The sequence below is a fragment of the Trichechus manatus genome, unplaced genomic scaffold, assembly GCF_000243295.1.
Source record: "Trichechus manatus latirostris isolate Lorelei unplaced genomic scaffold, TriManLat1.0 scaffold00037, whole genome shotgun sequence".
NCBI classification, from domain to species: Eukaryota; Metazoa; Chordata; class Mammalia; order Sirenia; family Trichechidae; genus Trichechus; species Trichechus manatus.
In genome coordinates this window covers 6,756,267-6,769,272 of record NW_004443973.1, presented here as the reverse complement: position 1 = coordinate 6,769,272, position 13,006 = coordinate 6,756,267, and the positions used below count along the sequence as shown (strand labels likewise).

Sequence of the window (13,006 nt, the reverse complement as noted above, 5' to 3'; positions counted from 1 at the left end):
GGGCAGATGCGGGCATGAGGCCCGAGGAGTCTAGAGGCCAAGAAACCAGGAAGCAGAAGCTGAAGAGACAAGGAACACAAGAAGCCAAGCTGCCTCAGTCTCAGAAGGTATGGCCAGGACCTCTGGGGTTTCAAAGGGTGGAGCCATGGCCTCTGGTGTTTCTAGCGGTGGAGTCGCCACTCAGATGGACTGGGAGAATGGGGCTCCCTAAAGCCGAGGGACTGTAGGGTTGCTATGAGTCAGAATCAACTTGATGGCAACGGGTTTTGTTTTGTTTTTTTTTAAAGCTGAGGGAGCAGAGTTGCTGTCCAAGTGGGCCTGGAAGGCAGAGCTGAAGCCCAGAGCTGAGGGGCCTCCACTCAGAATTTGGAGAGTGGGGCCAATACCTAGAGTCTGGAGGGCAGGGCCATTGTGTAAATTGTCTCAGAGAACAGAGGATTATTTTCAAGGCTTGAGAGCTAATGTAATATGTTCTGCTGACTTGCTTGGTGCCTGTTATCCCTTCTTTTCCTCCAGTTTCTCCCATTTGTAATGGAAATGTCTAGCTTGTGCCTGTTCTGCCATTGTACCTTTGGAAGCAGATATCATAGACGGAGAGGAATTTTTGAATTTTGGACTTGGAGTTTATTTATGATTTTCTGTGATATGATAGGCTGAATATGTTTTACATGTGGTGTCTTAGTCATCTAGCGCTGCTGTAGCAGAAATACTACAAGTGGATGGCTTTAACAAATCGATATTTATTCACTCACAGTCTAGTAGGCTAAAAGTCCTAATTCAGGGCGTCAGCTCCAGGGGAAGGCTCGCTCTCTCTGTTGGCTCTGGAGGAAGGTTCTTCCCATCAGACTTCCCCGGGTCGAGGAGCTTCTCAGGTGCGAGGACCCCAGTCCAAAGCACTCACTCTGCTCCTGGTGCTTTCTTGGTGGTATGAGGTCCCCCATGTCCCTCTGCTTGCTACTCTTTCCTTTTATCTTTGGTAAGATGAAAGATGGTACAGGCCACACCCTAGGGAAACTCCCATTACGTTGGATTGCGGATGCCACCTTAGTAAGAGTGTTATACAATCCCACCCTAATCCTCTTTAACATAAAATTACAATCACAAAATGGAGGACAACCACACAATACTGAGAGTCATGACCCAGCCAAATTGATACACACATTTTTGGGGGCATATAATTCAATCTGTGACCTGTGGCAAGGACATGAATTTTTAGGGGCCACAGGGTGGAATGTCATGGATTGAATCATGTCCCCTAAAAATATCTGTCAAGTTGGCTAGGTCATGATTCCCAGTATTGTATGATTGTGTACCATTTTGCTGTCTGATGTGATTTCTGTATGTGTTGTAAATGCTATCACTGTGATGTGATAAGATGGATTAGCAGCAGTTATATTGATGATGTCTATAAGATTAGGTAGTGTCTTAAGCCAGTCTCTTTTGAGATATAAAAGAGAGAAGCGAGCAGAGAGATGTGGAGACCTCATACCACCAAGAAAGCAGTGCCAGGAGCAGAGCACATCCTTTGGACTTGAGGTTCCTGCACTGAGATGCTTCCAGACCAAGGGAAGACTGATGCATCACAAGGACCTTCCTCCAGAGCCAACAGAGAAAGCCTTCCACTGGAGCTGATGCCTTGAATTTGGACTTGCAGCCTACTAGACTGTGAGAGAAAAAATTGCTCTTTGTTAAAAGCCATCCACTTGTGGTATTTCTGTTATAGCAGCACTAGATGACCAAGACAAGGAACTTGCACCAACAATATGCCTGGCATCTCTTCTGACTGATCAGTGTTTGTGCTATATTGGTTGTTAGAACACAAGCCATATTATTGGTTGTTAATATTTTTAATATCACTGCTACCTCTGACACAACCTTTATTATATTCAAATGATCTGTTAATGTCTCTGTTTCTTCTGTAAACTAAAATTTCTCAAATTTAGGGGATGTTATTTATTTTTATATCTCCTACACTTGTTATTTATTTTTATATCTCCTACACCTGTCACATAACAGGCATTGACATGTTGATTGAATTAATCATCAGATTGGCAAAAGAGGGTGAACAAATCCTGAATAATATATAGTAGCATAGCAGAATTTATCAAATATCTCCTCACAACAGTACTTCAGGGTAGCGTTCCTGCTTTACAAAGGACTGAAAGGATAAACAGTTGGACCCAAATCTACAGGTCACATGTGACAGAGCTGAAGCTGGACTCAAACCCGTCTGATTTTAAAGCACAAGACTCTTCCCACTGCCTCATGTGCTTCTTTGAAACATAGCTATCTAATCTTTCTTAATTATTTAATTAACACTATAACAAGAAAATTCACTAATCAAACTGTCCAGCTAGTAAATTTGAATAATAGTTCCTTAAAACTAGTTGCTGTTGAGTCAATTCTGACTCATGGCGACCTCATGTGTGAGCTTAGTGTAAAAGATAAAACACAATAGCTAGAGTATATTTGGAATGTAATTAATTTGATATGCAGTTAATTTAAGAATAAGTAAAAGATAGCAATTAATATCCTCTAGTTAATGTTACTGCTTGACCACTTAAAAGTCTATCACTTTTACTGTAAGTTATGCTCCAAAGCCTATTATATCAACTTAGTATTAAGGATGTATGTGGCTCACTCCCGCTAGTGTCAATGGAAATTGTACATGTAAATCTTAATGCACTGAGGTGAATATTTACCCTTAAGGTTTATTTCACATCAGCACAGTAACATTTAGAATTCTCATACGTTATGTAAAGATATATGGACCCAGAAGACTTTTGCACAAGGAATAGATAATTTCAGTGTTTTTAAAGAACAGAGCACACATACTCATGCATATATATCTTTATGTATTTATTGATGTTAAAATAGGATGAGCTCCATTTAGGGTAGGAAGTGAATGTTTCAATAAGATGTTATTTCTAACTTTTTACATGCTGAAGTTGTATATTTTAAAGCACTGTTTATGCTAGAGAAGGTTATAATAAAAGGAAAAAAAAAATCCTCAAATAGACCTCCTACTTGTGATCCAGGAGCTCAAAAAGATTGCTAGGCTGATGTCTATCTAATCTGCCCTTTATTTATTTATTTTTTAATGTCTCGGTTATAGCTAAGATGTCTGTCTCTTCGCTTCTGGTTAATTAAGACTATGGTGCTTGGTTTTTTTTATGTGACAGTTTCCTGTTATAATCAGTAAAAGTATAGTAAGTAACTGTTATATATTCAGATTCAAACTTTAAGAAATAGATGAACATAAAAGACTACAAGTGGTATTTTTTTTTTCCAGAGACATCTTTCTTTTTCAGAAACGGCTAGTTTGCTTTTGTACCCATTTTAGGGGCCTACACTTTAAAAGACAAACAAACAAAAACCTCCAAAACTTTTAAGGCTTTTAAAAAAATAATGTTTTATTTGGAGATAATTTTGTATTTACTGAGACTTTAAAATTCTTTATAAAAATTCTGTGTAAATGGTACTCCCACATTTTTCTGAATTGGACTCATAGTGTGAAGGCCAGATGCATGACTCTTAAATGTAACAGTCCTGGGAGTTTAGAAGTTGCTACTCTGAAAACAGTGGAAAAATAGTAAAAGACTTTTGCTCAATTAAACCCTTTCCTTAGGCAAAGATGTTAATTTAACCGAGTCTCAAGACACCATTTATGTTATTTTGGCAATTTTAATTCTCTGGGTGTGATTAAGAAAGCAGTTACTAGTTTTATGCCAAGAATTCTGCGTGAATTAAGAATTAATTAAGAAACAACCTTAAACTTGGCATTGACTCCATATTTGTTTATAGTTCTCAATGGTGTCTGTATAATTAAACAAAATGAAAGTAAAACCAGCCGCCATTGGGTGTTCTTAACAAAATAAAAATTAATGAAGTGATTTTACTGTGTATAAACCATGCCACCGAAAGATAACCTATGTGTAGTATTAATTGCATAATGTAATTTGACTTAAAAAACAAAAAATGAGCAGAGGTTTTGTAAATAAAAAGTTGTGTGTGACTTTTGAAAGAAGATAACAATGAAAGATGTAGGTCTTAATATAGATATGCATTATATATATAACATAGGGAGATACAAAAACTAAAGTCATGAAAACCTTCACTTTCCTTCAGGATACTTAAGCTGAAGTAGCCTCTTGTCCTTCTGAAAAACACAGAATTTGCTATTAATTTAAAACACAAGCTTTTTTTTCTTCTTCTTCTTTAGGTCATGCTCTTAAACCTCAGGTTTCCTCTATTTTTACATCATTTTTGGATGGATTGAAAAAGTTTTATATTACAAAGGTAAGAATTTTTATTAAATGCTAAAAATTTAAGTGCATAGTATATTAATTTTATTCCCTGCTTTCTCGTCCTCACCCCTGCTTATCATAAGTATGTTTTTCCACGCTGCTGTGTAGATTTAATAATCACAGATTTTCACGTTGGAATAAATATTGTATCATGTAAATCAGTCATGCAGTCAATTTCAGAAATTTGAAATTCTTTTCTAGTTTTGAAGTTCTTAAAATAAACAGTTTTGAACAGTTTCATGCATATAGAAATTTCTATAGTGTGAATTTTTTCCTTCAGAGGAGTGTAGATAACTAGAAGTGAAATAAGAGTTTTGGTTTTTTTTTTTAACTTTTGAATGCTGCATTCTTTTTATAAAGAGTTATACCAACTTATACTACCACTAGTAATGCACATGTGCCATTTTTTATCATAGCCTTGTTTTTTGCGTGTAGAATTTTTTATTTTGTTATGTTCTAGATTTAACGGGAAAAATAGTACAGTGAAAACTGAGAACCAGAACTTGACTCGACTGCCTTGTTTTTCTGGGTCTCACAAGTTTTCTGCCTTTGACAGGGTGCAGCTTACCACTTTGCTATTGCTCATTTTAGTGGAAAATATTTGAGTTTTCCTTCTCTGGCAGGTTTCCACCTTACGCAGGTTCCAGCTTTTGCAGGTTTCACTGTATTGTAGTTGATGTTTCTTGAAGCGCCAGTGAGACTGAACTTTTTGTGTTTTCCAAAAGTCATTTTTGTGTGAATTAGTTAGATATGATTACTTTACCAACTTCAAGTTTTTTTCTTGGTGCTTTGATATGCACCCTTTCTAGTAATGGAATTATTAGATGTTCTTTGCTATAAATGTTGTTAATAATTTTTTCCTGTCAGGTGCCTGCCTTTTTTTTATAGAAGTTTTTCTTTTTTATGCAAAAGTTTCACATTTTTATATTTTTTCCTGTGATTATTTAATTACTTCCAAGCCTAGGAAATCTTTCCTCCAGAACAATGATCAGGACCATTTTCTTCTCTCTCTCTCTTTTTTTTTTTTTCTCTTTTTCTTAATGAGAATTTTAAAACAATTCATTTTTTTTTAAATAAACAATCTCTCTTTATTACTATTTGAATTTATTTCATAATGTGAAATAAATATCTAAATTAATCTTCACATCTCCCCTTCCTCCAGTTGCTAACCAGTTGTGGCAGAACCATTACTGACGAATCCTTGGTTCTCTACAATGATTTCCGTGCTTAAGACATCTTTTTATATACTTATCCAAGAAACAGACCCTATTTTAATGTATCTAATTATTTTTAATGAGTTTCTGTTCTTAAAGAATTAAGTGGATTTAATTGTTGTAGGTCTTGTTCTCTCTTTGTTTTTCAGAATTGTTATCACCATCACCTACCTGCTTATTCTAGAAGAATTTTAGAAACTCTTCATCATTTTAGAAAATCCACTGGGGTTTTTGTTCCATTGTAATGATCTGAGTAGGCTCATTAAGCATTCTTATTGATTGACATGTGAAGTTTTAAAGCTTAGCTTTTAAGGAGTTACTGTGTTTGAACCCAGATCAGAAGAATAAAAGAGCAAAATGTATTTGGATTTACTATTTTGCAGGTTAAGACTTATCTGTAGTAATAAAATTTTATTTTTTTGTAGTTTAAAGGATTTGATCCCCATCAGCTAAGTGTAGCTACATTACTGTTTGAGGGGGACCGTGAGAAGGTTCTTCAACACGAAAAGCAAGTGTATGACATTGCTGCAAAATTTGGGTATGGTTTTACATTGATAATGCCAAGATAAAGTTAAGCGAAAATTTTAATATCTGTAATCAGTTATTAATTTACTCTTTTTAGTATTAAATTTTTGGTCATACACTATTGCCAAATTTAAAATATTGCTTCCGTTTGCTTCCAGAAGTTTCAAGAAGTTAGATTGGTATGTTGCTCTTACATGTCTAGTCATATAAGTGATATATTAAATATCTTTATTGCATTTTTGCTACATTTTCATATTAATGTTAATTTTATAACATTTATTATTTTTTTGTGCTAGAGTGAGGTAGGGAAAAAAAATCCATAGCCATGTTACTGTTTAGTGATAACAGTGTATGAATTAAGCATGCTGTTAGTATGTTTTTAAAAGGAAACTGTGTTTAGTCAAAGGTATTTGATAAATTATCTATACTCCACCCCCTGTCACTTATTGTTTTGTGCTGGTACAAAGAAACAGAAAACATTTCACATCTATAACCAACTGAATAATGATAGGGTGGTTTCTGTCTGTCGGCTTGATGGATTATAAGACTGATCAATGAGAACTACAGTGAAAATGTCATTTATCAGGACTACATTTTTTCCTTTCCTTTTCCAGAACATAAACTAACAGTTTTCCATATACCATTCCTTATTTCTCTTTTTATTTAAGGACTGAAAATATACATACATGTTATGCTTATACTGAGTTCTGAATCATCTTTATAAATATTTACTTTTATTCCTTTTTTAATTTTTATTTTTGGCTGTTTTTTTACAAGAACAAATACTTAATTTGGAGCCAAGAGTCTTAGAATGCCCCACTTTTATGTATTTTTCTCAGATAGAATATTCTGCCTTTATTTCTAGAATTTTCTGAATTTTGTGTTAAAGCACAGTGTTTATAGAAGGGAGGAAGGGTCTAATCTGGGGCTTAATTTTAGTTTATTTTTGTACTGTTCTTCAGTATTGCAAATTAATTCCTCACTTTTGTGTTTACTCTCTTCTGAAATTAGCAAGTAGAATTTTAATTTCTTCAGTAAAATCTGACGTGCATTAATAACAGCACCAACAATTTTTTACTTTTTCTCCTCCCACAGTTCCTTTTTTGAGGATCACTGATGTTTTAACTCAGTTAGCCAAAAGTAACTGTTTTATAAAAATTCATTTAATGACCAAACAGCTTGTATTTCAGGTGTTCTCATTTGTGTTTGAATTTTTAAAATGTACATATTTACCGTCCCTGAAATGAATTTAGCCCTGTGTGTGTACCTACCATCTACTTTCTAAGTTATATGGAGCATGTTATAACTTAAGTACTTTTTTTCTTAAAGCAGATTATATTAGGAAGATTTAAGGAAATTAAAATCTTTTATATCTACTCTAGCCTTAAATATGGGGCAGTGGTAGTTCAGTGGCAGATCTCTCGCCTTCCATACAGGAGACATGGGTTCGATTCCCAGCCAGTGTACTTCATGAGCAACCAGCGTCATCTGTCAGTGGAGTCTTGCTGTGTTGCTATGATGCTGAACAGGTTTTAGCAGAGCTTCCAGACAAAGACTGGGAAGAAAGTCTGGGTGATCTACTTCTGAAAAATCAGCCGGTGAAAAACCTGTGGATCACAGTGGGCTGTTCCTGTTGTGCGTTTGGTTACCATGAGTTGGGGGTCAACTCAACACCAGCTAACAACAACAGCCTTAAATATCAGAGACTGAAACGTTAAAAAAAAAAAAAAGAATGTTTCTGTATATATTTATAAATATTTGAGGTTTCAAAATTTTCCAGATGGACTTCTAGAAGAATGGGAAATGACCTTTTACTTGAATGCTACAAAGTTTTACTGTAATATTTGAATCATATATGAATTATATCAGGTTAAATTTGTTTAGTTTCACCTCAGCCTTCCTCCCAACACACACACACGGAGGAATTCTACTTTATAGGGTCTGTATTTATAATTACAATTCAGATTAACCAACAAGTCATTACTACAGTAGTCCCCGCCTTATCCACGGTTCCACTTTCCGTGGTTTCAGTTACCTATGGTCAACTAAGGTCTAAAGATATTAAATGGAAAATTCCAGAAATAAACAATTCATAAGTTTTAAATTTTGCACTGTTCTGAGTAGTGTGATGAAATCTCACACCTTCCTGCTCCATCCCTCTTGGGACATGAATCATCCTTTAGTCCGGCATATCCACGCTGTATGCACTGCACACCCATTAGTTACTTAGTAGCCCTCTATTGGCTATCAGATTGACCATTGAGGTATCGAAGTACTTGTGTGCAAGTAACCCTTATTTTGCTTAATATTTGTTCTATTATTATTTATTGTTGTCAATCTCTTACTGCGCCTAATTTATAAATTAAACTATATCATAGGTGTGTATGTATAAGAAAAAACAGTATATATAGGGTTCAGTACTATGCATGGTTTCAGGCATCTACTGGGGGTCTTGGAACCTATACTCCGTGGATAAGGGGGAACTATTATAGTTAGTAGTGCCACATTTGCTGCTAGACTGGGATAGGGTAATGGCAAAATGCCTGTTTATCCCACCTTACGCATAATTTTTTATAGGACATGACCTGGCTCTTCTTAGGCATCACCTCTGATGGTCTGGCACATAGTAGATGCTTATTAAATATTTACTAAATGAATTAATGAAACTGAGTACTTTTTTCCCACCTGACATCTTTTATTCTACTTTATGCCTAATTACTATGCCACCCTTTAAGTAGTATATTTTAATCTTTAGGTATTTGTCAAAACCATTTTGTCAGTTTTAATTTGGGCAGCCAGCTGTTCATGAACTCTCTTTCCACATAATACTAGTTTGTTTTTCTCACATAACATCATCCATTTACAACTTAGAAATGACAGTGAATCTTCCTTAAGATGTAGGATCCAAGTCTCTTCAGATACTGATACTTAGGCTCCAGAACTATTGATTTAATTCTAGTGATTTTGCTTATTCTAATGTTTCAGATTTATCTGTTAAAAATAGATCATAATAAATGAACTATCAATTAAAAGCAAAGTGATAGAAACTTACGCCCAGATTGGTATCTTATGTTTTTGCTGTTATTATTTGCTACTTCTTAGTTATATATTATGACTAATTTCTTAATGTACTTTCATCCTGGCTTCCTTTATTGAGATGCAGAAATCTGTTTTAAACAACCCAGGCTACTGACTTAAAGCAGATGACTTAAGGCTATTTTGATTTTTTGATAATTGGAAATAGCTTCTTGTGTTTTTCTAGCAGAAGTCTGGTTTCGCCCAGTTATCTCTAGGCACTAATTCTTTGTGCTAATCACCGAAAGATTCAGGGATATTTTTCTTACTTAAGATTCCTGTTTCTCAACTCTTGTTCCTCAGTCATTTCTTCTACATAAAAGAGTGGAGAAAAGCACCACCAAGTTTCTTTCTGCTAAAATTTTCGTGAGTTAGTTTACCTCATGTATTTTCCTTTGAAGTATGGCATTATTCTATACTTTCTCCTTCTTTTATTTTGTCCTCTTTTTCCACCTCTCTCATTTGTTTTAAATTGATTATCTTTGATGATATTTTTGTGTGTTGTCTTAGCCATTTCTTATGCCTTACCTTTAACACTCCAGAACTGTTAAGCACCTTTGGACACATAAGGCCCAACAGAACATAGCAGCCAAATATTGAATAATCATACTTTGATAGTTTATCCATATTTGATAGTAATGTACTTTAACTTTGCTAAGGGCTGAGCAGAATAAACAGTACCTGTCAGAAATCATGACAGATGTACTGACATTTACCAGAGAACTTAAGGTAATGTGTTACCGTTATTTTTAAAGTGTATGTTTAAGTTGTTTAATGTAATTTAACATGAAAATAATTAGGTTCACCAGATGGCCCTTTTATATAAAAAGATTATCTCTCATTCCTTTCATTAGTCTTCCCAGTCCTTCTTCATGCAACAGCTTTAAATTTGTTTGAGAACATTGTTAACTGATGTTTGAAATTTGGGGAAGAACAGAAAGTAGGGGATGGATATTGCTGCTCCAAGATAAAGCAGTTTGAATCTAAATACAGTTTTTTGGAGTGGCTACAAGGATGGCAAGTTTGAAGCCTTTAATTTTTTTAAGCCCTGCTACTGTTTACAAATGATTCTTAAAGTAATTCTGGCTGAGGATAGACAGTTCTGAAAGCTAAGAAAAGAGAAATTCCAAATAGCTAAATTTGCAGGGAAACCTATGAGTCATTGCCTTTTTTCTCCTTTCGAGTTTATAACCTTAGAATGGACATTCTCTTTTTTCCTTCTTAGATAAGAGAATGCATGTGTCTGTGTGGTTTGTCATAGTGGACCCCAAAGTGGAGCAGATCTTTATTTCCCCCTGCCAGATATTAGAAGAAGGTTGGGGAATAGATAGATAGATTAGATAGATAGAGAGATACATAGAGAGATTGATTAGATAGATAAGCTACCTGGGACTGGAAAGTAGAACTTTGTCTTATCCTGACATAGACAGACAGGCCTACTAATTATTCATACCTGTTACTTTTTAACAAATACATACTTAGCCTGCTTGTTCTTAAAGATTCCCAACACAGGTCTCTTGCACTCTTTGCTAGTCTTCATTCTCTTTTCCTTTCCTTTTACTGTTAGGCTGTCTTAGTCATCTAGTGCTGTTCCAACAGAAATACCACAAGTGGATGGCTTTAACAATGAGAAGTTTATTCTCTCACAGTCCAGTAGGCTGCAAGTCCAAATTCAGGGCATCAGCTCCAGGGGAACACGTTCTCTGTCGGCTCTGGAGGAAGGTCCATGTCATCAGTCTTCCCTTGGTCTGGGAGCTTCTCTGCACAGGAACCTCAGGTCCAAAGGACACACTCTGCTCCTGGCACTGCCTTCTTGGTGGTATGAGGTTCCCATGTGTCTCTGCTCTCTTCTCTCTTTTATATCTCAAAAGAGATTGCATTAAGACACTGTCTAATCTTGTCAACCTCATCAGTATAATCTCATCACAGTGATAGAATTTACAGCACATAAGGAGATCACATATAATCTCATCATAGTGATAGAGTTTACAACACATAAGGAAGTCACATCAGATAACACAATCATACAGTACTGGGAATCATGACCTAGCCAAGTTGGTACACACATTTCTGGGGGGACACAATTCAATCCATGACATAGGCCCAGGATGAACTGTTTCTGTTTTCTATATCAGTAGTGTTTTTTTCTGTCTTGGACTCAGAATCTGACAGTTTCATATCTACCTGAGCTGTGGCTCATCTGTTTTCCTCAAAGTGCTTGCCTCAGCGATTTTCAGTGTTTTTTCGTTTTGTTTTTGAACTTTGACTTTCTACCCGCTCCCCAACTCACAATTGTCTTGTCTCTTCCTACTTTTCACTTTTAGCCACTTGACCTAATTTCTGTCTTCTTTGCTCGTTAATATTTTAGTAATAAAAAAAAAACCCATTTTATTTCATTGTACCCCATCCCCAAGTAGTTCTAGACTAGCGCATCTTCTGTCAAGTCTTTACAACTCCTTCTGTATAACTCTAATCCGTGTATATCCAACTATAATAGTTGGAAATTCTGATTTAGCTAATATACCCTAGCCTGAAATTGACTTACAGTATTTGTATAGAACAAGGGTACAACTACATTGTATTATTTACTTACACCGGATTCAGCCAAACTTCAGGGGAAGAAAGAGATTTAACTGTAAGGTGTTCACTGAAACCATAGAGAAATGATTTTTCCAGAAGAGGTTAATACAGCAGTTTCAAGGACTGAGTCTTGGGCGGGACGTACAGTTAACAACTTAGCATATGATGTTAGACCAAAGAGGTGCAGTTAGGACACTAAGAAAAGAAGCCTAAAAGCTATTCATCAGTCATGACCAGAAGTCACAAGAAAAGATATTTTTCTTTTAATCTAGTATTATTAAGCTATCTTTAGTGGGTGCTTTGAGAGTTTGGGGTAAGTTTTATTTTGTTGACTGAGACTAGTTAAAAGTTAATTTCTGCCTAATAATGGAAAAAAGCATAATTTAAAACTCTTTACTGCAGGTAGTAAGAAGCAATATTCATTCATAGTCTTTTAAAGCATATAATTGAATTGAATTATATGCCATATAGGATTAATTCTAACTAGATTACCAAATATAATTTCTATGAATAAAACTACTTTCAAATAGAAGTGAATAGTTTATATAGTCATAGCAATAAGACCTTACCTGTTGGTATTGCACTTATCTATATCCTTTGTAAACTTTAATATTTCTGTATAAGTATGTTTTGTTTCCCATTTAAATCATAAATTCCATAAAATAAACACCATGTCTAACACCCCAAATACTACATGCTCAATATTCAAGAAACTTCCTGGTTTTGGGGAGATCCTAGTCTATCATCATACTTCTTTATATATAAATAAGATCAGATTTTAAGTATCTTGTTATGCTTTTTGCAGATTGTTTAAAGCTTGTTTCTCAAGCTTTCTTTGCTCTTTCAACAATTTGGATAGAAGCAATTGAAATTCAAATTAGTTGGTTTTATTAGTTTGGTGGATAAAAATCTGAAATTAATGGCTAAACTAAAATATTAAAAGTATTTTTAGATTTTTATTATCCAAGCTTATTCTCTTGACAGCTCTTTGATATATTTAGATAATAATGAGATGCATTATAGTATACATTAATCTGTTAAGTAGTTATTTTGAGGCATTGTATCAGTTTGCTTAGTATTATGTATTTTTTAATAGTTCATTTGAATACATTAACAGTTTATTCTTTGATTACAGTGGGTTGGCTGTTGGAGAAGATAATGGACAGAGAGGTTACTTGCTGACCTATGTCATTGCATATATTCGAGTAAGTTATCTTCAGTATTAATTTATGTTGCAAATAATACTTTTTCTTAATTTGAGCAAATAAAATTGTCCTTTTTTTCCTTAATTTTTAACCCGTTGTA

General features: G+C 34.8%; 1 protein-coding gene across 3 annotated transcripts in view; it reads left to right on the top strand.

Annotated features, from left to right (window-relative positions):
- The window catches only part of AGPS (alkylglycerone phosphate synthase), a 174,637-nt gene that overhangs the window by 116,683 nt on the left and 44,948 nt on the right, over nucleotides 1-13,006 (top strand). For all 3 annotated transcript variants that reach the window (XM_004375472.3, XM_023730536.1, XM_023730535.1), the window contains exons 13-15: nucleotides 4,223-4,299; nucleotides 5,947-6,059; nucleotides 12,837-12,906. In XM_004375472.3, the coding sequence (XP_004375529.1) occupies nucleotides 4,223-4,299; nucleotides 5,947-6,059; nucleotides 12,837-12,906 (260 nt within the window). The remainder of the gene's footprint in view (nucleotides 1-4,222; nucleotides 4,300-5,946; nucleotides 6,060-12,836; nucleotides 12,907-13,006) is intronic.